General features: G+C 33.3%; 5 protein-coding genes across 8 annotated transcripts; 2 read left to right on the top strand and 3 right to left on the bottom strand.

The window, feature by feature from the left end:
• Window positions 1-1,176: 1,176 nt before the first annotated feature.
• LOC106762093 (probable protein phosphatase 2C 27) lies at window positions 1,177-4,596 on the top strand. The gene is made up of 4 exons (XM_014645803.2): window positions 1,177-2,035; window positions 2,431-2,625; window positions 2,975-3,180; window positions 3,813-4,596. The coding sequence occupies exons 1-4, from the start codon at window positions 1,823-1,825 to the stop codon at window positions 4,363-4,365; spliced, it is 1,167 nt and encodes a 388-aa protein (XP_014501289.1). The 5' UTR covers window positions 1,177-1,822; the 3' UTR covers window positions 4,366-4,596.
• Window positions 4,597-5,130: 534 nt separating this feature from the next.
• On the bottom strand, window positions 5,131-9,058 carry LOC106762094 (protein seele). The gene is made up of 9 exons (XM_014645804.2): window positions 8,884-9,058; window positions 8,651-8,677; window positions 8,476-8,555; window positions 7,763-7,832; window positions 7,490-7,544; window positions 6,312-6,363; window positions 6,147-6,171; window positions 5,947-6,038; window positions 5,131-5,485 (listed from the first exon to the last, which is right to left on the bottom strand). The coding sequence occupies exons 1-9, from the start codon at window positions 9,004-9,006 to the stop codon at window positions 5,434-5,436; spliced, it is 576 nt and encodes a 191-aa protein (XP_014501290.1). The 5' UTR covers window positions 9,007-9,058; the 3' UTR covers window positions 5,131-5,433.
• Window positions 9,059-9,496: 438 nt separating this feature from the next.
• Window positions 9,497-10,220, bottom strand: LOC106761690 (IgA FC receptor-like). The gene has a single exon (XM_014645259.2). The coding sequence runs from the start codon at window positions 10,168-10,170 to the stop codon at window positions 9,751-9,753; it is 420 nt and encodes a 139-aa protein (XP_014500745.1). The 5' UTR covers window positions 10,171-10,220; the 3' UTR covers window positions 9,497-9,750.
• Window positions 10,221-12,924: 2,704 nt separating this feature from the next.
• Window positions 12,925-16,090, top strand: LOC106762563 (F-box/kelch-repeat protein At5g42350). 3 transcript variants are annotated; one of them, XM_014646546.2, is made up of 3 exons: window positions 12,925-13,164; window positions 13,438-13,466; window positions 13,681-16,090. In XM_014646546.2, the coding sequence occupies exon 3, from the start codon at window positions 13,768-13,770 to the stop codon at window positions 15,505-15,507; it is 1,740 nt and encodes a 579-aa protein (XP_014502032.1). In that variant the 5' UTR covers window positions 12,925-13,164; window positions 13,438-13,466; window positions 13,681-13,767; the 3' UTR covers window positions 15,508-16,090. The 3 variants fall into 3 exon arrangements, with proteins under 3 accessions (XP_014502032.1, XP_014502033.1, XP_022636771.1); XM_014646547.2 differs by having other exon boundaries at window positions 13,335-13,466; XM_022781050.1 differs by lacking the exon at window positions 12,925-13,164 and having other exon boundaries at window positions 13,183-13,466.
• A 2,098-nt stretch (window positions 16,091-18,188) lies between these two features.
• LOC106762251 (U-box domain-containing protein 44) lies at window positions 18,189-23,731 on the bottom strand. Of its 2 annotated transcripts, none has more exons than XM_014646041.2 (4): window positions 23,696-23,731; window positions 22,145-22,714; window positions 21,723-22,032; window positions 18,189-19,955 (listed from the first exon to the last, which is right to left on the bottom strand). In XM_014646041.2, the coding sequence occupies exons 2-4, from the start codon at window positions 22,697-22,699 to the stop codon at window positions 18,379-18,381; spliced, it is 2,442 nt and encodes an 813-aa protein (XP_014501527.1). In that variant the 5' UTR covers window positions 22,700-22,714; window positions 23,696-23,731; the 3' UTR covers window positions 18,189-18,378. The 2 variants fall into 2 exon arrangements, with proteins under 2 accessions (XP_014501527.1, XP_014501526.1); XM_014646040.2 differs by lacking the exon at window positions 23,696-23,731 and adding an exon at window positions 23,374-23,667.
• Between the last annotated feature and the right edge of the window lie 1,902 nt (window positions 23,732-25,633).

The following is a 25,633-nucleotide window of genomic DNA, read 5'->3' as shown; positions in this document are numbered from 1 at the left end:
AATAGTCAAACAAAATATAAATAGGTTCGACCAACATAAATACGAACATGATAACAACGTAGTACTGCGTTTACTAAAATGAAGATACCAAAATATTACTTGTCATTTACACAAGTGGCAATTAAATTATATATTAAAATAATATATTTTAATATAAATTTTAATAAGAGATGTAATAGTGTATCATGTTCAAAAAGTTTTACATACATTGTCTATGTACAAATATGAATGAAATCACTAATCATGGTTCTGAGAATCCAATGTATGAATAACAGTTTATTTAAAAAATAAACATGTTTGGGATTATTCCAAGTAGACAAATTTTGGTTTGATTAATAAGATGCTGTGCATAGTAATAAGTGAGGGCCCTTTTTATGAGTAAGTGTAGCATTACTTATAAAAGATGGATAATGATATTTATATAACATTTTAGTGTACTTTGAACATTAATTACGTATTAATATATGATTGATCAAAAATTATTCCACAATCAATAATAATAATTATAAATATTATTATAGAGTAATTTTTTACACATAATTAATACTTAAATATTGTCATAAAAATATATGTTTTGTTACAGTTGGCTAATGCATAGTAAATTATAATGTATCCATAAATAACAGTTTAGACAATCATATGCTGAAAGAAACAAGAATCACTTCTAATTTTTCACCAATCACCAGTACACAAGCTAAAATAAAAATTAATCAATTCAGTTTCTTAAATTTAAAATGCAACTTCAAAAAAAATCCATCTAAGAACATGTTGCAAGAATTTTAAATTATTCTAGCAATATAAATTATTTGACTAATTTAATTAAAATATAACATTATTAAATACCATTTTTTATAAGACAAAAATATTATCTCTGAACTATCATAATCTGAGAAAACATGATAGAAAGTATCAAATACTAAGATCCAGCTATAATCATCCGAAGCTCTTGTCTTGGACACGTAGACATAATGATAATCCAAACATTTAAAAACCAATTGTTGCTAAACACGTGTACTTTCAGAATCCAAGGACTTTCACTTACCTTTACCACGTTTGAAAGGACATACCTATCCTCAGCCCTTCATTTCCCTCATCCAACGGCTTCCAGGTCATCCATAACATCCAATACAAACTCTCCACGTGGCGTGATTCCCCATCTAGAACCGCCATAGGCACAACATGTTAACCTGGAATCCCCGGTCACACACGGTGTGCGTAGGTTTCTGTTCTGTTTGTCTCCACCCTGATTTTGTTGGAACAATAGTAATATAGCAACATCGATTTAGGTTTTCTTCCTTCTTTCATCGATTCAAGACAACAACAGTGTTTTGTTTTTTTAGGTGGCTCGCTCTTTTGGTTTTGTTGTGGACATGAAGGCTTCCTTCAACAGCAATTTTGGGTGCCTTATTTCCAATTTCTAATGTGCAAAATTTAGCATCATTTAATGATTTCACCACCTACTCTCTCTCTTGTGCTTTCTTAGTCTACCTGATCCCAATTATTATTTATTTATTGAAACTCACATCTCTGTTTGTTCCAAGACTTCATCTTTTACATCATAATTGTAATCATTAGACTTTTGGATTTATTGGATCCAATCATTCCTTAGTACTTCTTTAGGTACCTTCTATTTTCAATACCAGCAATCAGTGGCCCTGCCAGAGTTACAATTCACATACCTTCAGGATCCTATCATTTCACTCTGGATTTGTTCAGACCGTATATTTGCTGGGACCCTAATAAATCTTCAGTTCGTAATCTCCTGGGAAATACGCAACCACACATAATTTTAAAGTTGCCATTTTAGTAATTGTTGGGTTGTATGCATGATTTGGGAGTGGTTATGCCTGTGGGAATGGATTTTCCTCCTCCTTTTGTTGTGATAGAGGACAAAGACAGTGCATTTGCAATGGAAGATGATAAATCGGGAGATTTGGATAATCTAAAACCAATAGTCAAGGGGAAGCCTCCCCGGCATGTTTCTAGTTTGAGGCACAGCGTTAGCACCACCAGATTGATGGCAGTAGCAGATTTGGTAAGTTTGACATCTTCATCTGATTTGGCTTTGTGGGTAGATTGATTTTGTTTTTGCTAATCTTTTGCCCCATATTTTGTAATTTTGGTTTAAAAAGATTCTTAATGTCACTGTTCTTTGCTCTTTTGTTGCTAGCTGCTATCTTCAGTTAGGCTTTTATCTTCTTTCTCTGTTTGCCATAAGACTGTGAAGCTTTATGTTATGCTTTGCTCAAACTTATGTTCCATCTTGCAAAACTAATATGAACTTACATGCTGTGAAGGTTTGTTATTCTTTCCAAATGTTTCTGGAACCTGAGTTTGTTTTTAACATTAATATAATTTACTTCTCCATTTCTCGTGGTAATTTGGAAAGTGTTGATTACTGAATTTTCTGTTTCTCTCCATTTTTTTAAGAGTTTGGAGGTGGGGGTTACTGGAAGCAAGTCATCTTCTGAAGAAAAGACGGAATTTTTACCAATATTTCGGTCAGGAAGTTGTGCTGAAAGAGGACCTAAACAGTATATGGAAGATGAACACGTATGCATTGATGATCTTATTCAGCATATAGGTCCCGCCTCAACTATTCCTTTACCTGGAGCTTTTTATGGGGTTCGTATGTTTTGTTTATGTTTTACCTGGCTTTATAATTTTCACACGGCTTTACATGTTACTTGGATGCATATGTTTCATCAGAAAGTTGTGTTTTACATTCCACCCTTTCTCAGACTGCAATATTAGTATTGATGAGATGAAATATGGCTGATGTTCGATTTCCGTTACATTTGACTAATCTGGTAACTGGGACAAATGAATTATGTAGACCATGGGAGATGATTCTATTCATTACTAGCAGATACTGTTTTGTTCCATTCATTTTGTTGCCCACATGGTGTGATGGAGACACTATATTGTTTTGATGTTAAGTTCAGCAGTTGATTAACTTCTACTAATTGTTCAGGTGTTTGATGGCCATGGAGGTACAGACGCAGCTGTGTTCATAAGAAATAACATCCTCAAATTCATAGTTGAGGACTCCCATTTTCCAACTTGCGTGGGGCAGGCAATTACAAGTGCGTTTCTTAAAGCAGATTATGCATTTGCAGATTCTAGTTCTCTTGATATCTCCTCTGGGACCACTGCTTTAACTGCTCTTGTATCCGGAAGGTAATCAATTTCGATTATGATCATATTAATTATTTAATATCAATGATTCTGTATCAGTTCACTGATGATGGCAAGCATTAGTTTATGTGTGGAAGTTGCTTCATCATCACCCTAGCAGTAACCGATAACATTGTAGTGGGACTTATTTAATCAACTTTCCTGGAAAATATTCCGGTATCTTACTCCTTTAAAGTTAACAATTCACTTTCAAGTATAAAGTAAGTAAATCAAAATAGTGGTTGATGAAGACATTTAACACTCAATTACTACGAACAAATACCTGGTAAATCATAAATGTATTAAAACTTAGAATATCAAAAATTGATTTCCTCATCAATGACTGAAGTTATTTACCTTATCCTTATATCCTGAATATAAAGGAATCAGATAAAAAGAATCTAAAGATTGATTCTCTCGTCAATGACTGAAGTTACTTAATACTCACATAACCATTATAAAGGAATCGAAACTAAAATTCTAAGTAACTACAGAAGTGATTTGTTTTTTTGCTCTTTGGACATGGGAGGCAAAAGTTAGGGGTAAGAAACTTACGAGTTTTCAACATGCATGTTATTGCCCCATGCAGTTTTATTGGCAATCTTTCTCAAGTTGTGAAATTTCATCGTGGACAGGACCATGATAGTTGCCAATGCCGGGGACTGCAGAGCTGTACTGGGGAGGCGAGGTAGAGCAATTGAGATGTCAAAAGACCAGAAACCAGATTGCACTTCGGAAAGGCTAAGGATTGAGAAACTTGGTGGAGTGGTGTACGATGGTTACCTGAATGGGCAGTTATCTGTTTCCCGTGCCTTGGGAGACTGGCACATGAAGGGTCCAAAGGGTTCTGCCTGCCCCTTGAGTTCTGAGCCAGAGCTGCAGGAAATCATCCTCACTGAGGATGACGAGTTCTTGATCATGGGCTGTGACGGCCTATGGGATGTAATGAGTAACCAATGTGCTGTGACCATGGCAAGGAAAGAACTAATGATACATAATGATCCTCAAAGGTGTTCAAGAGAGCTGGTCAGAGAGGCTCTAAAGCGTAACTCGTGTGATAATTTGACTGTCATAGTGATATGTTTCTCCCCAGACCCTCCTCCTAGGATAGAGACACCTCCTTCTCGGGTCAGGAGGAGTATATCAGCAGAAGGCCTCAATTTACTTAAGGGTGTTTTGGATTGTTAGAGTTGTTTCCTTATGGTTGTTTAGGCTTAGAAAGCATGGACATTGTTGTGTGTATAAAAAACTGATATTGATCTTTGTTATGGAGGTTGCTGGAGGATCTTGGCTCTCCAGTGCTGCCCCATACATTTCGAGCTTATTTTTATCTGTTCACCTTCCTAACTCCCGTTAGATCTGTCTTCTTGTAGATATGAGATTATGAGATCAGAAGTTTCTTCAGTTTCAGGGGTTATATTCATCAGTTCCAATTACTTTGCTCTCAAGAGTGGTATAATTCGAGTGAGATGAAATGCGAGATAGGTGGATTTTATCTTTTCTGTATTCTTCACTGACATTATAAAGAATAAAGGGAGCGGTAAGGTCGGTGAAACGTTTAACCAGTAAGCAGTGTGAGCCGGTGATAGGTATACTCCGACAACACAAATCATGACCAGAGCACCATACTAACTGCTGAATCTTAGAGAATAGGCTGAAAATTTGCAGATTAATGGTCTAATTTGTTGATCTCGGATACGGATCAAACATTTTTCACTAATGTCTTTGTCAAAATTACATGGCCATCTCCAATTGTGATTGAAGATGTGAACTTATTCTGATGACTTTTTTGGTTGTAACATCATTTCTTATAAAAGAACTGACTTCTTACATAAGAACTGAATTACTGTTTCAACAAGAACAAATAAATATGTGACGTGAAGTGCAACTAATTTTAAGAGATTAGGGTCATAGTTCTTAAATTTTATATCGCAGTGTCGGGTCCACTAAAAATAAGATAAAAGAAAATCAGTTGATTTCTCAGTTATGTATCTATTATTTAACAGTAGACGTAATATCTATCTGAATTAGGTATTACCAAATATCTATAAAATACAGAAAGCAAAATAAGATTTTTAGAGCGCAGAGCACCACCCTTAAATTAATAATTAGAGTTCGGTCCACCATATTGCTGAAAGAGTCTTCCACTGTAACGAGAACAAAGACAATTCCAACAGTAACAAATTATCCCATGCATTCTGTCAATTTGTAACTGCCCCAAAAGCTGGTATTTTCAGCCACCGTCGTTCCATGGTTTTAGAGCTCTTCATCATTCTCATCGTCATCGACCTCTGCCGCATGTGATACACTGTATGAATAGAGCCATTTCTAGTCATCTTCATATGGTGTGAGTTTGATGTAAATGGATTTTTTGAGACTTCAGAAAATAAAATAAAAAATCCAAAGCAAGATTTAAAGCTAATAATGACAATATCAAAAGCATTATTTATTTTATTATAATCTGAACCCCTCAAAGTTAGTTGTCGGTGACCTTCAAAGTGCGAAATTATCCTACATGGGTCAAAGGTCACTACCACCAATCATCAAGATGCATTCTAATTTGTTCCTAGAAACACTATTACTAGGAAGATATGGCAGAAGGAAGGCCACCTCACTAATACTAAAAGTTAGAATGTTCATAATCAATAACAAAGATATTATTGAACACCCAAATAACCATTACAAAACATGAATTTAACAAATATATGTCTGGCTTATCAAGCAAACCAATGTGTTAAGATAAATCCCCACAACTATCTTTGAAGTTACCTCGTTTGACTGCAATGTTTGCTTAAATCTTGACAAAGAACTTTGCTCACACCTCCTACTTTAACGGATCCTTTTTTGATCAATTCGGCCAACTGCAAGATAGGCATCATTTGGACAAAAAAAAAAAAATCAGCATTGCAATATAACGCAGATGAATACATATGCGCCAAATGCTGAAAAATCAGAACATGAAAATTCACCTCATCCTCTGTGTCTTCCAGTAATCTGGTCATAGTGCAGAGATGGTTTGGGCACAAATGTAATACAAAAGTTTTTAGCATCACTTGTTGCAAAGATAAAGGCAAAGCTTTGATCCATAAATGTCCCTATTAAAAAGTAAAAGTATACAGATAGTTGCTTCTTACCTTCCACAATAAGAAGATATATCTTTTGAATATGCCCGAGCTTCTTGCTTATCTGCCAAGAGAAGAATTTAGGAAAGAGTATTGTTCAGAAAACTACCATGAAAATGAAAAAATCTCTAGTTTTTCTATTTGCTGCATTAAAAAGAAGAAGCAAAAAACTAAAATGCCAACACTGGAATAGCCGTCACAATGCAACAAACTGCAATAGTTCACTGGTTAGTTTGATACAGTTAGATGTGAACAATACCCATCAAATAGAAAATGTGATAAAGTACCCAAAAACTTGGGAACTCTCCCTAAAAGCTAGCCATCAATGGAGAATGAAGCCACTTAAGAAATGATAAGTACCCCCAAGCACTTGGAAACCCACTCTCAAAAGCTAACTAGTAAGAGAGCGAACAAAACACTCAAATACCTCGACTAGATATGGGACTCAGGCACCCCATAATGATACCAATAGGCAGACTATAGGCAGGCTTTTCTGGGTTACCAAAAACTAGCTCAGATACCAACTGATAACACCCTAAAAGAACTAACGAACAAGAGGGAAAAAAAAAAACACTTCAATATTCCACCATGCTACTCAATTCAACAAGTGACTTGAACACCCCATAATATCCAAGTTAAGTTCCTATCAAGTACTCTACCAAACATCCATACTACTTGATGTGGTACTTGGGGACTCCATAATACCCAAGCCCTCATAAACATGCTACACATCGAAATAAGGATTTCAAAACAAGACATAAGTATGTATCATAAGCGACACGTTGGTAGATTACTATGCAAACATCTCAAACAAACGTAATATTGAATACTAGAATAATCCTATCAAATTGCAGTGTTCTTCTTTCCAGTAATTCAAGAATAGCATTCAAAATGCTAATAAAATATATATTCTTGCCTTGTGTGAATTTTTAGAATAACTTAAATTTAACAGCCCTATACATTTTGCCCCAACAAGTAAAGTAATCGTTAATCTCTTGTAAAGACAGTCACAACATTAAAATAAAGGATGGGTGTTTTCTAAACTACAGTCCCCAGTCGTCGTTTGCCATGAAAACTTGAATACTTAGGATTGAAGAACCCATCTGGAAATATATGTGCAGTATAACAGAGTGAGAAATTCCATGTAGTGGAGTATGCTAGATAAACGGTGGATGAAATAGATTACATACTTGTGAGGTTATCCCAGCTATTCACTTTGATCCATTCATGGGTACTTGTATCTTTCTGCAAAAATAGATGGAAAGTGAAAGCCAATAACACCCATTTTAGAGTATCTAAATATGAGTATAAGCAAAGGGAGAAAAGGAGTAGTAGTTGATTCGATAGAAAAAGTATGATGCTTTTATAAGTAAATTTCAATTCAGAAATGTAGAGACTAACACAGAAAAAAAGCCACAGATTTAGAAGCTGGAACAGTTAAGAACAAGTATATAATTAAGCACCTTGAGTGTATAATCTTCCATCTTTTCGCAAAGGCCATCAAGAAGTTCAACAACTCTTAGCTCGCTAACTCTGTGTATTGTATAAAACAGTTTCAAAGTTATGCAGCCATGAGATGTTAGTAAAAGACTAGAGCAAAATCATTTATATTCGAGAGATCAACATACAGAGATGTAAATACAACTGTTTGAAGAAATCAGATGACCAAATGTTTCAGTGTCAGATGTCAGATTGAATTCTGAAAAATGAAAAGGTAGAAGATTCAGCTGCCAACAACTCTCTACCACACTATCAATTTTAACAATTCCCCAGACTATGTTTGAATATATAACTGAAATGGAATCATGAAAGTGCACTTCAAAGAATATAATACCTTCCCAAGTCATTATCGTTAATAACAAAATTAACTTCGAGAAATATGATGTAATCAAATACATACATAAACTCTAAAATCGTTTACAATTTCAACCAATGATTTTTCAATAATCAGTAATGAAAGCGCACTCCATCACCTAAACTACACTTTCCTCACTTAAGGAGCCAAACACAAAAAGAAGATTCATCTCACACCCTCCAATTGAAAGGAACGGAACCTTGTATCTTCCCATCCCATTGCACTCCATTTCCTCATTTTGCATCAATCCAAACATATTCCCATAATTAATAAAGGTGTTGAAATTGAAGAGTATTTAAGCACATATTTAGATATACGTACGTGTAATCGATTAGCTTTCCTTCACGCTGACCTTTGGAGTCCAATCGATGACGCATATCCAAGTGATTCCGTGGCCTCTCCTGCGGAAACGCAATGTCTCGATATTCGATCGTGTAACCAAAAAATAAAGAGCCATATAATTGAAAAAAAAATAAATAACAAATAAAGACGTTACCCTGGAAAGCCCAATCTCCAGCTCCTCCTGCAAGGTGCAAACCATCGTCAGACCTAAATACCAAATGATTTACCATAGCATATCAAATAAAGAATGAGATCAAATCCACGATACGTGATTCGATAACATCATCTAATAAAAGTGATAGAGAAGATAGGATTAAATGGATCTATATTATGTATGCAATGTTGAGTTTGATTGGGGAGAAAATGAGGACGGCATAGCATATATACCGCGACGGCTTTGCAGGCGGCGCATTTGTCATGAACGGCATGAGAAGTTCTTGTTAAGATTCCGAGGAGTATGAAGAAACAGAGATGCAACATTGACATTGACATTAACATTGACCTTGCCATCTTCTTCTCTCAACCTCACTTCTTCTTTCTCCAGTTAAATATAAATTTTGTGTGAAGATATTCAAAACCATGTCAATCTAATAAACAAATTTTAATATTTTCATCAAAAACAATATTTGTTTAACGTATTGATTAAATCTTTTTAGTTTATACATTAAATAATAAACAATTTTCAAAAAAAAAAAGTTCAAAGTTACTTATTAAATATTAATACCTAATTATTTATTAAATAAGTAAAATTTTAATTAAAATCATTTCTAAGGTAATTAACACCTTTCTTTAGTTAAAGAATAACGTTTTTTTTTTAATTTCTCAAGCTACATCTTCAATTTTAATGCGTTAAATTCACCTTGAACTTTCTGATTTAACAAGTTAATACGTGTTTAACATAATTATTCGTGGCAAATGGAGATAATAATATAACAAGAAAACCTTCAAAATAAGTTTAAAATATATATTGAAACTGTCAAAATAAGAAAACAACGCAGCATAAACTAAAAGCACAAGATTTAGAACGTTAACTATACTGGATTTCAGATAATACAATCTTATTGAATTTATAACAACACTGACACATGAAGGATTTAAACAACTTTAAAACTGAACATAACTTCCAGTACGATTCAAAACTACAAGTAAACCATTACAACAACTCAAACAAATAATCTAACATTCATCAAACAAAATGAACTAGGCATTGCAATATAGACCAGAGGACAAGACTGCAAAACACATAATTCAAGCTCAAGGATGGGTAGCTGGAAATGCTTTAGGAAATTCTGGAATCTTAGCTATCTCAGATAATTTAGGCAATTCTAGAACTTTAGGTGTTTCAGGTTTTGGTATGTTAGGTAACTCAGGAACTTTGAATATTTCTGGAACCTTAAGTAACTCAGGAATTTTGGGTAATTCTGGAACCTTAGGTAACTCGGGAACTTTGGGAATTTCTGGAATCTTAGGTAACTCAGGATTTTTGGGTAATTCTGGAACCTTTGGTAACTCAGGAACATTGGGAAGTTGTGGCACTTCTGGCTTAGGTAATGTTGGTTCTAGAAGATTGCGGGCTCCGACAACCGTTGTGTGGCTATTTGCAGACAATAATGTTAGAACAAGAACTGAAAAAACCACTGTTGACAAACCGAAAGTAGTCATGGTTGAAGACATGAACTTTGCAAGTGTTTAGGGATGTTTTTTGAGCGTATGCTGCAGATGTTGCATGTGGGAGTTTTATACCAAAACTATGTGTCAGGCATGCAGGGCGAGTTGGTGAGATGGTGTAAGAACTGTTAGCTCAACTTCTTAGTTACCCATAACATCCCATATACCAAACTTCAACCAGAACCTTTCTGGGTTAACTAATCTATCTGCATTAGAAGGAACGATGAAAATTGTCACAAAAGTCCATGTTCTCTGTGAGAAAACGGTTGGGATAAAATTAAATTTTAGAAATTTATTATTTTATTAATTTTAGGTATAGTAATATTTAATTTGATTTGATAGAGATAAAATAAGAATGGATAGATGTGATTTTTTGTTTATCTAGGTAAAATATTATTTTATGATAGAATAAGCAAATTTTATTTTTAAGTAAATTGATATTTTATTGTCAATTTTTATTATTTGTACTTGGCCTAAGGTCTAATTTATACCTATTTAAAGATTCTTAAAATTTAATGAAAATCACTCACAATAAATTGAAGAGTAAAATTTATTTGTATGAGTATGTATAATGAGATTTTTCCAACAAAAACTACCACAATTCAAGGAATATCAAAGAGATGTTTGCCATGAAAAACTCAACCTGCTGTGCTTGTCTAAACCAACATTAACCACCTTTTCCTGCAATGCCAAATCTGCCTCAGGGGAGTGTGCCACTGTTATCAATATTTGTTTGGGAATTTATGGCCAGCAGTGGCATATTATTTTTTTTTTCTGATATACTATTATCATATACTACTCTACATTTTCCTACATATATTGAGTAAAAGTTTCGTCATGTGTAAATTAATTACACAGAATATGACATTTGACCTGAACTCTAGAACTATTACATACTATTATATTAAATGCTGAATAGTAATAGATATTTTCTCCTATACACTGTAAAAAAAAATAGCAATATCTGCACGTATACATTTTACTATATATGCATGTTATAATATCATTTCTATCCCGAATTAGGAAGACAAAAAGGATGATGTAAATGAAAAATAGATAAATTAAAGATCTTATGTGTAGTCTTCCGTACTACAAAAATGACTTTTTGTAGTAATTAAAAGAAAAGCTCATTCGAAGAAAACTCTGTTTGTTAAAATAAATAAATTAGTAGCTCTTAAAAATTTAAAGAGTTTTTTTTTTCTATAAAAATAGATGCAAAAAAGTAGCTCTGAGAAAGAAAGAAAAAAGACTTACTAAAGTAACTTTTAACAATAAATTTCACATCTTAGTCTTCTTCACTCTCATCCCAAAATAATTGGTGTAAGACAAAAGAAGTAGTTTCAAAATAATGTTGAACTTAAAAAATTGCTAAATAATTTTAATTTTTAACTTTACACGACTTTAATTTACTTTTCACTATGGTCTTTATACTTAATTTCATGTAGCATTTGTATTAAAATAAATAATATATGTAGTTATATATTAATCACCATTTTCTAAAGTAACACCGAAAATTCTTGGGTTATACTAATATATTTTCAATTGAGCATTGTTACCCTTGTGAATAATTATTTTATAACAGGTATTTATCTCTTTTCTCCTCTCTTTGATTAGAAACTTGAAATGAAAAAAAGAAGAAGAAGAAACTCGAAATGAATTTTTATTTGAAATTAAGAAATTGGACACATGCATTTTAATTAATTGATCTAATATTATTATAACTTTCTCTAATAATACAACTTTATTGATGTAACGAATGATGCTCTGATAACAGTAGTACTACTATGCTTATATTGATACGAAAAATTATAAAATGAACCTTCTTTAATTTCATAAATTAACTATATATATTAAGATGAATTAAATATGTTATATTCCTTAATTTTTTTCAAGTGAAAATTAAAATTAATTTCTCTTTATTCACGTTTTTAGAATTATGTAAATATAATATTTTTAATTAAATTTTGTTAAATTTATTTAAGATTTTATTAACGTTTATTAATTAATATTAACGAAAAAAACGTGTCAAAGTGAAAGTAAGTCTTATAGAATATGTTTAAAATATTAAATAAATTTAATAAAATTTAATTAAAAAAAATAAATTCACACATTTTATAAATTAAGAAACTAAATTAAATTAAAAATTAAAAAAAAGACTAAGTCTAATTTTTAGTAAAATTAAAAACATTTTTGACTTATATTAAGATTAATAATTCCATCGTATCGAGATTAAATTTAGATTCAGAATATTTATCATACGAGAATTTTTAGTTTGGTAAAAACGTAATTAAATTTGTTTCAAAAACATTCCCACAATTTGATATAAATGTTCCTGAGACATGGATTCATCATCTTTTTCAAACACAACCCATACCCATGTTTTTTTGTAATTTAGGGTTTCGCCATTTTCTTCTTCAAAATTTACCTACTTTAATTCTTCTGACCTAGAAGAGAGAGAAACGTGAAAACGTTGCAGAGAGTGAAGTGAAGGGTAACCGTTAAAGGTGAAACGTGGCTTCATTAAATCACACACATGGGGAATTGAATGCTGAGTATAGAGTTATTATTATTACATGACATTTTTTTTATTAGATGTATCATTACAAAACATGTTAGCAGCGTATGAGTGCGGAAAAAAGCATAAAGAAAAAGAAAAGAAAAGAAAAAGTTAGGAAAAAAAGATTAGCTGCAGAATAATAAATAAAAAATATTAATATAAATATTAAAAAGGAGAAATCGACGGGTCGCTTTTCTTCAGCGTTGCAGCGGCTTTACTAAATTCTCGTCGCGACCAATCAAGCCAGAACATTGTTGTTTACTGTCCAAATTTTTTGTTTGTATTTATTTAATTATTATTGATATTTTTATTTTTTTTTGTTTGATTTTTGGATGTGAGGCATAAAATGGAAAAGGTAAAGTTGGAGTAGGTATAAGAGGAGCATTTCCAATGGAGTAAGAAATTGGTGATTCATTTCATTTTTTTCCCAATTGCATTGCAATGTAAGTCTTCTTTCTTTTCCTTTTCCTTTTTCTCTTTCCGTCTTTGGAATTCTGTGAGGTTTCCGTTATGTGTTAGATTCGTCAAACCGCAAAGTTATGTGTCTCTATGAAATCAATGTCTTTGCTTCTGCGAAATATATGCTACAACTCACTGTTCACACTCATCACAGGGATTTACTATAATCACTCTCTCACAACCTTCTTCCGACATCACATACCGCTACTTTCCTATTAAACTGCCTATTTTAATCATACTTGTACGTTTTCCTTCAGGATCTGGACTCTTTGATTGGCTTTGCCAGGTAAAAATCCATTTTTTTTATTTTTTATTTTTATTTTCAGGATCACTTTCGTTTTCCCTTTTGTTTTAATTATAAAATTCTGGGGTTTAGATGTGAAAAGTTAACTGGGACATTAATGCCCAGTGGCTTTGCAAGGGGTGTGTATGTGTCTTCTATTCCTTGACAATGCTTAAATCTGTATTTTTTTTCTTTCTTTTGATTTGATGAATCGTAGAAGGGGGGCTTGCGTGCTGCTCTATACGCATATTTGCCAGATAGCGATGGGTGTTGTATATTTTTTTGTGAAGAATTAGTGAGCATAATGTTTTCTGGAAGATTGGGGGCAGACGAATCTTATTGTCAAGATTTACAGAATTTGAGTGTGTCAAAGCGACTTGTTAGGAGTTTCAGTCAGAGGTTGAAGAAGAAGAATAACAGGAATGCCGGGGAAGAAGATGGTGATGTGAATGGAGTTTCTTTAAGATGCTTAAATCTTTATGGACGAGGTGGGGGCTGCAAGGTAGGTGCTGACACCAGTGATGATTTTGGTGATTCAAACAGTAGAAGGAGATCTAGTGCCAGTGACGAGGGAAAGGGATATAAGCCGATTTGTGGCCCTGAAGAAACTGCCGTGGATTGCTTTTCGTATGGGGTGAAGGACAGGTTTTGGAGGAGACACAACCGAAAGAATTCAGAGCTTGAAGAATTTTTGACAAACAATACAATGCATATCTTTCTTCCTGATGATATTCTTGAAATGTGTTTGGTTAGGCTCCCATTGACAAGTCTCATGAATGCCCGACTTGTGTGCAAAAAATGGAGGTCCTTGACCACCACTCCTAGATTTCTCCAAATGAGAAGGGAGGGTTCCTATCAGAGTCCATGGTTATTTCTGTTTGGTGCTGTTAAAGATGGCTTTTGTTCTGGTGAGATACATGCACTGGACGTGTCTCTGAATCAGTGGCACAGGATTGATGCTCATTTTCTCCGAGGAAGGTTCTTGTTCTCTGTTGCTGGTATACATGATGATATCTTCATAGTTGGAGGGTGTTCTAGCCTCACTAACTTTGGGAAAGTGGATAGAAGCTCTTACAGGACACACAAAGGGGTTCTTGTATTTAGTCCATTGACAAAATCTTGGCGTAAAATGCCGTACATGAAATATGCTAGATCAAATCCTATATTAGGAGTCTCTGAGGTCAGTTTGGATTTTCCAACTTGCCAAAGTCATCAAAGTCGGCAGGATAGACGCTTTCCAAGATCAAGGATTGGTGGCATTTCAGATGTTTATGAGGATCCTCACAAGCTTTCACTGAGACGTCACTGCAGATCTTCTATTAATGAGACGGAAGCTTTGTCTTTGCCCAGTCGAAAGGCATACAAATTCGTTAGACAAAAAAGTGACCATTCAAGCTCAAAGGGCAGTAAAAGGTTCTTGTTGATAGCTGTAGGAGGTTTGGGATCCTGGGATGAGCCTCTGGACTCTGGAGAAATCTATGATTCTGTGTCAAATAAATGGACTGAAATCCCAAGGTTGCCTTTTGATTTTGGGGTTGCTCGTTCTGGAATTGTTTGTGGCAGGATGTTTTATGTTTATTCTGAAACAGACAAGCTTGCAGCATATGACATAGAACGAGGCTTTTGGATTGGAATTCAAACCACTCCAATCCCGCCTCGTGTACACGAATACTACCCTATACTTGTATCTTCTAGTGGCCGCCTTTTCATGTTTTCCGTGTCCTGGTGTGAAGGGGATGGTCAAATTGGGCAACGAAACAAGGCTGTTAGAAAACTATGGGAGTTAGATCTCACGTATCTTACCTGGACTGAAGCCTCAGTTCATCCTGATGCCCCAATGGACTGGAGTGCTATTTTTCTGTCGGATAAAAACCTCATTTTTGGGGTAGAGATGTTCAAAATATTCGGTCGGGTGTTAGGTTTTTTCACTGTTTGTGATGTGTCTGATATCACAAAATGGAACCATATTTCAGGAAACCATGTTACTCATGAGCTCGATGGTTCTTCCTGCTTGACCAAATCTGTGGCAGTGCTACACCTTTGAAATCCTTTGTGCATGTATGATGCCAAACAACAGAATCTTAGATCTTCCCTCTCTGTTTTGAGATGCAGCATGACCGGTAAGTCCTGCTCTATATTTGCTTCATATAATTGTATATGGGCAAATCTTCCGAACGCCGTGATTCTCTGTTTATGTGCTTCTCATGTACCTTTTATTTAATTCATTTCTCACCAATCATAAAAGTTGAATTCCACACTGACTTTGCTCTTGTATTATTTCTCCTATTCATCGAGTTTCTGGAGTAATGGGTTTGTTTTATAACTAGTTGCACAAATGAGTCTCGTTATGACTTTGTCATATCTCTATACTCATGCAATCCAAGTTAGATGTCTTAATTTTGAAGAAGACATAATCTCAGGACCAGGGAATTGGCATAAGGATGGAATCGAGTATATAATGTGTGATATTAGGTGCATTGTTGCACCCTTAAATCTGTCTATGCTAATGTTTGCCGGAAAAGTTGCTGGAGATTTTCTTGTGAAAACACATGAAAGAAAGTAGCATTCTCGTATGTCAGCAAATAGTTCCAAAACCTGTTTCTGTGTTCTAACAAATCCCCCTGATACATTTTTCTCATGAATATTTTCGGTTTGAGTTCTTAAGTTGAGTTTTTTACCCTGGTTATTATTAAAAAGGCAAAGTTCAATTTTTTACTACTTGGTCGTAAAGGATCTGAAATGGCCAATGGGATCTGAGATGTTTGAATCACTGTTATGCGTGTGGACAACCACTAGACAAGTTCGAAATATTAATGCAGGAGCATAATACAAGCGAAAAAATCATTTTAGCAATGTGTTTATTTTATATACTCTATTTTTTTCAACATCTATAATAAAATAAAACCTTTTGGGGGGTCAATTTTAATAATTGCATAAAAGAAGACATTTTGGAAAAAATATCTGCTTCATGTGTTATTTAAAAGGTAATTTAACTATATTTCAGATCATAAACTAATTATAACCACGGATAAATGTATATTTTTTTCCTGAAATTGTGATAATTGCACTTAAATTCTATTAATTTTCATAAGTTCACCAACATTTAGGAGTTTCAATTGAGTTTTTATTAAAAATATTTTAGTATCCAAAATTTTTATATTTTTTTAATTAAAGTTCTTGTGGTTAAAGTTTGTTATTAATTGAAGTGAGGAAGTTGTTGCTTATGTATTACTTTTACTTGTGTCTCTGCATAAAAAAAAAGAAACTTGGTTAAGTTCTAAATATCTTAATCGTGTTTTTAATTGAATCTTTATTTTTTAATTAAGTTCTTATTGTCAATTGGGGTGACTTAATGTTCAATGTTTCAAAAGAAAATTAAAATTCTATAACCATAATTACTTTTACAAAAAAAATGATTGTATCACCTACACTTCTTTTCTCTACAAGTTAGACCTATTTCTCTAGAAGTTAAATCGAAAGATTTACAAATAATTATAATAATTCAAGATTAATAGGTAATTAGGTTACATGATCTAGATTTATCCAGGTAGGTTTAATAAAGATCATATTAATCTAGTATCTGGTTATAGATACAAACATGTCTTATAATATCCTGTTAAAGCGACTATCACTTAACTTTCGGGGTGTCATTATAATACCTAGTGACAACTTTCCACAAGTCTTTAACATGTATTATGTTAAACTTGAAGGATTAATGTCCTGTGTCATGTACTCGGCTCATACCTACTTGATAAGGACAATGTCATACCAACTGCATTCTTAGTTACATTAATCTACAAATTAAATCAAAATATTTATAATTAATTACGATAACTCAAAATTAACATGTAATTATATCTCTTGACCTAACAAGTAATGGTCCATGAATTGTAAATACAAATAAGACCAAAAGATTATGTAACGCTAATATTCAATTGAAAGAAATCTTTTAATGTAAATTCAAATGAAAATATTAAATGACGATTTATAATAATCATGTCATTCAAATTAATTACAAAATTAATTGTAGAAGTGATTCAATTGAAAAATAAAAATTTTAAATACTTGGTAAAACGAATTTTTTTAATAAAAACTTAATTAAAAATAATTTATAAAATACTTAAAACTCAGTTAAATGATTATTTTTTAAGGGTGGAAGAGTGATATTTTCAAGTAACTATGTGTATAAAATGAATACTTTAATAATTATTAGTTAAAATTATTGAAAATTGAAAAAAAGAATAGACTCTTACATAAATAGTGAGACTTACTTGTCTTTCTTTAAAACAGTGTGAGCATTATTTAAAATATATGATATACGTGTATGTTTTTTTTCAAAAAAAAAAAAACAATTTAATTCAATAATAGAAAACCACCCGGGACAATTATTTCTTATAAATAATATAGTTCAAATGTCCATAATTCTAACAAATTTATATTTCCTTGAAATAATCATTCACCGATGTCTGCTTTATTTTCGATTCAGCCTTTCGGGTAACTTTACATTTTATTCTTGTATGTTTTATTGAATGTGACAGTTTATATCTGATATCTGATAGTTTCGAAAAAAGTTCAGTAAATGAAAAAGTTAAATATTCACTTTATTAAGAAAATTACTTGCTATATTATCACAATCATGATTCATATGCACAAAAGACAATATAGATGTAACAAAAAATGGAAAACACAAAAATGTTAGTTCAGAGATTGTAAAAAGAAAGAAGGTGGAGCAACAAATGAAGAGCTCGTAAAAGAATGGGCAACGTAGGTGTATACAGCAATCCCCAACTGTAGTTGGATAAATGCATATAGTAAAAGGATAAGCATAGATACAATCCAAAACTGCTAGGCACAATACAAATTACATACAAATTTTTTGTGATGACGATGATGAAGAGAACAGTGCAGAATGAATTCATCCTAGGTTCTGAAAGATTCCTGAGAAGTTTGGTATCTTATCAACATGTTTGAGAGCACGCTCAGCGGTCTGTCTAGTTCGATAATCACCATGTTGGAATGCATCCACGAGTGCAGTGCTCAGATTCTGGTCTGCAGAAACCTCACAAGCTATATCATCTGTTCTCAACAGTCTCTCCACTGCCCAAACTGCTCTCCTTCTCAATGTCTCTGTTCTCTTCTCAAGTAGCACATCAAGTATAGGCTTCACTCCCTCTGCTTCAACCAAAATTGCCACCCCTTGTTCTATGTCTACTCCATCATCTATCAAAGTCGATAATGCAGCCAGTGCTGCCTCAACCACATTTACATTTGTGTGGTCCAGTAGTCCTACTAACTTGGGCACTGCCTGCCCTTCATACAGGCAAAACGTTTCCTTCAAAGAGCATATTCCTCTGTGGAGCCTACACAATCCACTTATCACTGGCTGCTTGCTGAAGCATGAAAACATCGAAGCACAAAAGCTGGGCGGTGGCACCTCCGGTAATTTGGTTAAGTTTTTTGACTCTATGGATAGATTCTCCAGAGCTGTGGCAGATACCATCTGCACGTTGTCCAGTCCATTGGACTGAAGCAGGTCAATAAAGAGTGCAGCAAGGTTGTAGTCACGGCAGAGTGCAATGGCATCAGGCTCTTCAGCCAAGACATAAGTAACCCTTGCAACAATCTTCACAAGCCCTTCAAGAAATGGTGTGATGAAGCGATTGCCTCTGATCTCTCGCTGTCTGATGGCAATCACCCTGGATATGACCATCACAAAGGCACCTTCATCTAGTAGCTGTCTTGTGAGGCCCAAGTCCCTTTCGGGTAGTTCGGCTAAAAGGCCGACTGCCGCTGCCTGCTCTTCACTGATCCCTGTATTTTCTGATATGACTTTTATTAGACTTCCAAGCTGTCCAACTGAGCCACGTAGTGCATCAGTTAGTTCCTGACCCATATGAGGAGACAAATTCTGAAGAAGTTTTATGGAAGCCAGACGCAGATCTTTCTGTGGTGCTTCAATGAACTGAACTAGACTGATTGTGGCACCAGAGCTTTTGATAGCAGATACAACACTCAGAACTGTAGTTGGAGAAGTAGTAAGTCCAACAAGAACTTGTAGTAGTTTGCACTCTATGGCTGGACCAGTGTTACTTATAAGATGGAGTAGATTACGAACTATATCCTCTGAGACCAGAGTTTGGTGATCAGGTCCAAATGAAATGGAATAGAAGTCTTCTCCAGAGTTTACAACACTGGCAAGAATCGTAGCAGAGATCTCTTTCAATCGTGTGGGAAGCAGGTTAGGACCCACTGCAAAAAGGTCATTGACAAGAGGAGCAAGTATTCCGGCCTCTATTAATATCTTTGCGCTTGTGTCACATGATGATATCTGATTTAGTGCCTTCAGTGCAGCTTCTCTTGATTGCATATTACCACTTTTCATTATATTGATCAGAGATGAACCCACTCTACTAGCAACAAGAACTTTAACATCATTGTTTAAAACCAGCTCCCCAAGGAATCCCGCCATGGCGAGTTTGGTTTCTGGCGGACCTGCAAACATTTTAATGAAAGCAACTTGATACCCGCACCCAATATGAAGTTCTACAAGCAAGGGACCAATCTTGATGCCAAACATTTAGGGTTTTTAATGTAAATAATTGATCAAATCTAACAGAACACACTCACATTACCACCACAATGCAAATTTAATTTACCTTTGGCCACATTCTCTAATATTTTCATGAAATAATATCTTAATCTTTTTTGCAATGCAAAGGTATTATTGAAATTGATCAAAGTACCCTTAATCACAGAAATACACAAGAAGAAAAAAATTACAAAAACCATTCTGATATTAATCCAAACAAAGAAAAGGAATGTTTTCTTGCATACATCTAATTGTTCATCAAGATACCACCAAAAACACACGACAAGCTTCCTCCAAAATATACAATCTATTTACCAAACCATAACATTATTACCTTAATTTTTGATAATCAGTATAGTTTCTGGTGTTTGGGGTGGTCAATATTTTCCAGATGACATTGTTCTATTATTTAAGAGGTGAAAGTGAAACTGTCCATTTAGAGGCCCAAAAAAATATAAGATGATGTATCACTTTCAACAAAAGTTCCCAACAGAAAATATTCTCACGTAAGCTGTTTTCCTCAAAGAAGATATTCCGAATCAGCCATAGAAGAAAAATAACAAGTACGTAAAATCATAAGTGATATCAATATTAGGTTTGAAGCTTGTCTGAAACATTTTTCAAAATAAACAACACTTGTGCAGCTTGTTGAATTGCAAGTCAAATGATAAAGCATGCTGGTTTTTCAATCATGAAAGTTTAGCTCGATCAAATCATAAGATTCGAAGACACAATGAAAAATAGCATAAAATATTGTATAAATGTTGTAAGTGTTCAATGCAATGTTTTAAATTCAGGATAGCAGCTAACTCCAAAAGCGCTATAGTAAGATATTGTATAGTCTAACTCCAAAAGGGCCATAGTAAGATAATGCATAGTCACTACTTTAAACATTCTGTATAGTTCTGTATACCGCACACATAAATTCTAAAAAATGATAAAAATAACTCAAAATTAATAGCATTCATAATTAAAAATAGAAAGTCTTAGGTTTCTCAAATAAAAGATATAAGTGAAGAGTCAAATACAAGTTTCTCATATAGGAATTATCAATCATCATCTTCTAAATCCAAGTCTCTATCATTTTCACAATTATTTCACAGATTTCAATTTTGGAAATTAAAACCCCAAAACAACCTCGGAAAAAGCCCTAGGTCTCTATTTAGGATTTTTGGATTCATCACGTAGCTCCGCTATAACAGCCGCTATTTGGTTTGCTACGGCTGACTCGGACAATGAAACAACCAAACACATTCATGGCCCCTATTTCAGGAGACTAAAAACATAGCAATGGAAAACCAAATTCATGCATGCATAGGTGAGTGATGCGGTGAAACCTTATTTCAGAAGAGACTTCACCAAACATCCGATACTACTCAATATGAGACTTATACACCCCATAATACCTAATATGGCAAGTCAGACTCTTTTCAAAAGTTCCAACTGTTCATTTCATGAGATTCTTCAAATATCCATACAAGAAATATAATTTTTGCATTTGCCCTCCAAATAATTCCAAAACATCAGATGAAAGAAAACCCATGCACATCATTTTTACAAGAAAATGTGTAATACGCTAGTCTAGCGAATTATGCTCTTTCGAAAATTAACATGAAATGGTGAGCAACTTAGCCACACAACATTGGTATGGTGCTATAGAATAATAGTACCTTCGAGAAGTTGGGTAAGAAGAGGCTGCAATCTACCACATTCAGCCATCTGCCGAACATTAGCCTCATACCTCTCCAGATTCGACAATGTTTCCTCAGCCTTATTGACAGTGAGAAGATCTTCTGAATTGCTGCTTGTCATCCCTACTAATATTAGAATGGCTCCGTTGATTGAACCAATCTTCTCACAGAGGGTAGCAGACTTCGAGAGTTCGTAAAGCAAGGAGACAGCCTCCTCTCTTTCTTTAGAAAGCTCGTGGGAAAGGAATTTCACTATAGTACGCACAGTATCCCCTTCAGCCAACAATTCCTTTGGAGCAAATAGAATATGTCAACATGGATTTGCCAACAGTACATTTATGATACCAAAAACCAGAAAGTAATGACATGAATAAAATGATAACCATCAAACTATGACAAACCTTGTTCTCATCATCTTCTTCTACCACGATTCTAAGGGTTTCCAGAGCTCTACATCGAACCTTACGGCTTCCACTCTTCAGCATGTCAACAATCATTGGTATAAGCCCTGCATTGCGGACAGTGTGTTTGTTTGATCGACTTCTTCGGCAGATGTACTGCACATACTTTAAGGCCTGAAGAGTTTCATTTTCTGGACTCGCCATATTCAATGACCTGCGAGCCATGTCCAGCTGTGCAGCTTCATTCCTGGCAGTCCACTCTTCAATGGTGTTACGCAAAGCCATGCTTGGATTCAGTTCTGCGCTTCTTAACTCCTGAAGAGTCAAAGGGCAAACCAGTCTCCTTCCACTCTCCCTACACTCCTTGAACCATTTTTCAATTGCTTCACGTTCAAAAGTCTGTCCATTTTCTAAAGTAACAGGATCACGCATCACTTGCTTCGTCAATGGACATACAAAAGCATCATACAGAGGCTCAATGTGCAACCTCTCAAAATGAAAACTATCATCTGACTGGCTGCCAGGGTCATTACTTCCATCCCAGCTCGCAGCCATGGTAGATCAACCGATCTGTTGTCACAAACAACACAAGATTGAGGTATCGCCAACAAGCTTGCAATGCAAGATCAAACAAATTTGATGTAAATGTGTGGCATTCATATAGAATTATACTTTACTACCCTGAGAGTGTGAAGACTTTTTACATGATTTGACTGTAAGATAACTCTGTCAACTGCTATAACGAATGCTTGGAAAGTTATGCTAATAATGATAATTTGTAATTGATTGACACTAAGTGACTATGCATGAAAATAGAAAGAAGTTTCTATATTTTATATCATATTCAACCAATTGAAGAAAAACACGAGCTATTCGAATAGAAACAGAAACTAATAATTGTGTCGGAGGTTAATTACAATAATGCCCCAATACCAACAACCAAGAAACATAACAAACAGATCTCCCAGAATTGCGTATTCCCATAATTTAAAACAGGGTGATGGAAATTACTTCAATCTATCCTTCCTTTAAACAGAAACTGACGGTGTTTTAACTTAAGTAATCATCATCACTCAATCAAAAATAGAAACTCTTGACAGAGTAGAGAGTGAGTGCCGTTGGGCGACAGCGAACGATCACACAGAAACAAAACGAAGGGATAGTAACGATTTCAAAAACACATAGCAAATCGCAAACGACGGCAATCTAATAAACAGCAAGAAGGGTACCCGTGTTCAAGCTGAGAGAAGCAGCAACCCAGAAGAGAAAAAAACCTACTTTTAGTATTTAATTTGAGAATTAAAGAGAAACCCTTGAAATAGAGTTGATGGGGAAGCGTAATTGGAGTTGGGGCATGGTTAAAGAGTTGGAATTGCAGGAGCAGAAGAAGGGCAGAGGTTGAGGGAGTAGAAGAAGAGAAACACCAAAAATAACAAAGCAGAAATTGAAAAAACTTGGGAAAAGAAAACATAAAGATATATAAAAAAAAAAAAAAATATGTTCTTAGAAAAAATAGAAGATGGGGAGAGAGAAGTTTGACTGGATTATTACAGTGAGGATGTGAGACAAATGGAAAGAGAGAAGATGGAGCTATCATCCACCTGGGCCACTCAACAATACAGCTTGGCTCATATCATCTCCTAATAAAATAATAACGGACAAATTTAGGTATAGTGTTCTAAATTCAAATTAAGATAATGATAATATCATTTACTGTGGTTTATAGTGGTGTTTATGATTATTATTATTGATTATGAAGTAATTTTTAGATCAATAATAAAATGATAGGTAGATGATATTCAAATGTTGTCAAAAAAAATTATTGTTTAAGTATCATTATTTGTCAAATTATTATTCTTTTTGAAGAAAAGTTTTATATTAAAAGACCATATTTATGGTTGAATTGAATCTCAAGTTTCAAATTTAACTTGTATTAATACTAAGAGACGTAAGTTTTGTCTTTAATTTTTAATAATAAGTGTTTTAAAGTGTTCTTATAAACAAAAAAAAAAACAATTAAAGTATAAAATCGGGTAGTTATATTAAAGTTATGGATTTTTAAGGTTTTTTTTTTTTCGTGTGTGACTATGATTTCTTTTGCTACAGTTTTTTTTTTTTTTTTCTGTTATGGTTATTTGTTTATATATATATTTTTTTCAGATAAAAATGATTTTTTGTTAGTTTATTATGGTATATTTATTAATTAAATGTTCACAATGTTTTTCAACCATGATTTGCAAGAAAAATATTTTCATAAAGTAATCTTTTAAATTTATTGGTCAGGAAAGTCTTTTCGATTAATATGTAGTCTTTACATATTATTAATAATATCACTCAAACATAATAAATATTTTTGGTAAATATTTTGAACAACAAAAATTGATTATATTTATAAAAAAATTTATAAATACATAGATATATTAATTTTTTGGATATTTTATCTTTATTTTTCTATTTTTAATTTATTTATTATTTTTATTTTAAGTTTATTTCATATTTTTTTATCATAAATGCAATACTATATATATTTAACACAAAGATAGATTAATTATATTCATAACTTTTATTATATTGATACAAACCAAACAAAAAATAAACCTTTCGAATAGTCTAATATTTGAATTTTATATTTATAATCTATGATTTTATGTACCTATTAGCAAAACTACTATCAGTGCTACTGTTGAATCATGCAGACGCACGTTTTCTAAATTTAGTAAAGATTTTGTAAGGAATATCGTTGGTGGAAATATTGATTGATCTATTTTTTCCACTGTACATTTTGGACTTTGATCTATATGTATATTTTTACGGCCTAGATTTTTTTATTAAATTATTTATGTTGTCTTTTTATTATATCTTTAAAATATATTGATTTTAGTATATTAAAAACATTAATATATTTTAAAACATTATATTATTTTAAAAATACAGAAAAATACTAAAAATCTAAAAAGAAAACTCTAATTAATTTTTTGCAATATAATATTCTAAGTATATGTTTATTGATTGTTGGAATAGTACTACTATAATTGAAAGATTCCAATATACTAAAGTATGAACTGGAAGACTTTAAGATGAGTGTGTTAATTGAACACCTCCAGCTGTTATTTACTTTCGTGTCTATTGCTGTTATTATTTTCTTAATTCTTATTTTGTCAGTCGGTAAAATATCATAATATAACTTTTCACTGATACAAGACTAAAACCATTGTTGAAGAAAAATTTCGATAATAAATTTGTAATAGAAAAAAAATAGATGATTGCATAAAAGTGTATCTTGGAAGTCTCAGATGGATAGAGATAAAACCAATTGATACTATATAGATGGATACAAACCTCATTTTACAAATTGATTTTGTGAGGTTGATTTAGTCTTAAAGTCTACTTTTAATATGGTTAAAGTTTATCCTAACGATATTTGTTGTTTGTTAAATATATTGTTTCACCTGCTATTAGATTGCTATCAGATCACCCATTAATGTTTAG

Source organism: Vigna radiata, chromosome 5, assembly GCF_000741045.1.
Source record: "Vigna radiata var. radiata cultivar VC1973A chromosome 5, Vradiata_ver6, whole genome shotgun sequence".
Classification (NCBI taxonomy): domain Eukaryota; kingdom Viridiplantae; phylum Streptophyta; class Magnoliopsida; order Fabales; family Fabaceae; genus Vigna; species Vigna radiata.
Note: the sequence above shows the minus strand (reverse complement) of the source record. Positions and strands in the feature narration are given on the sequence as shown.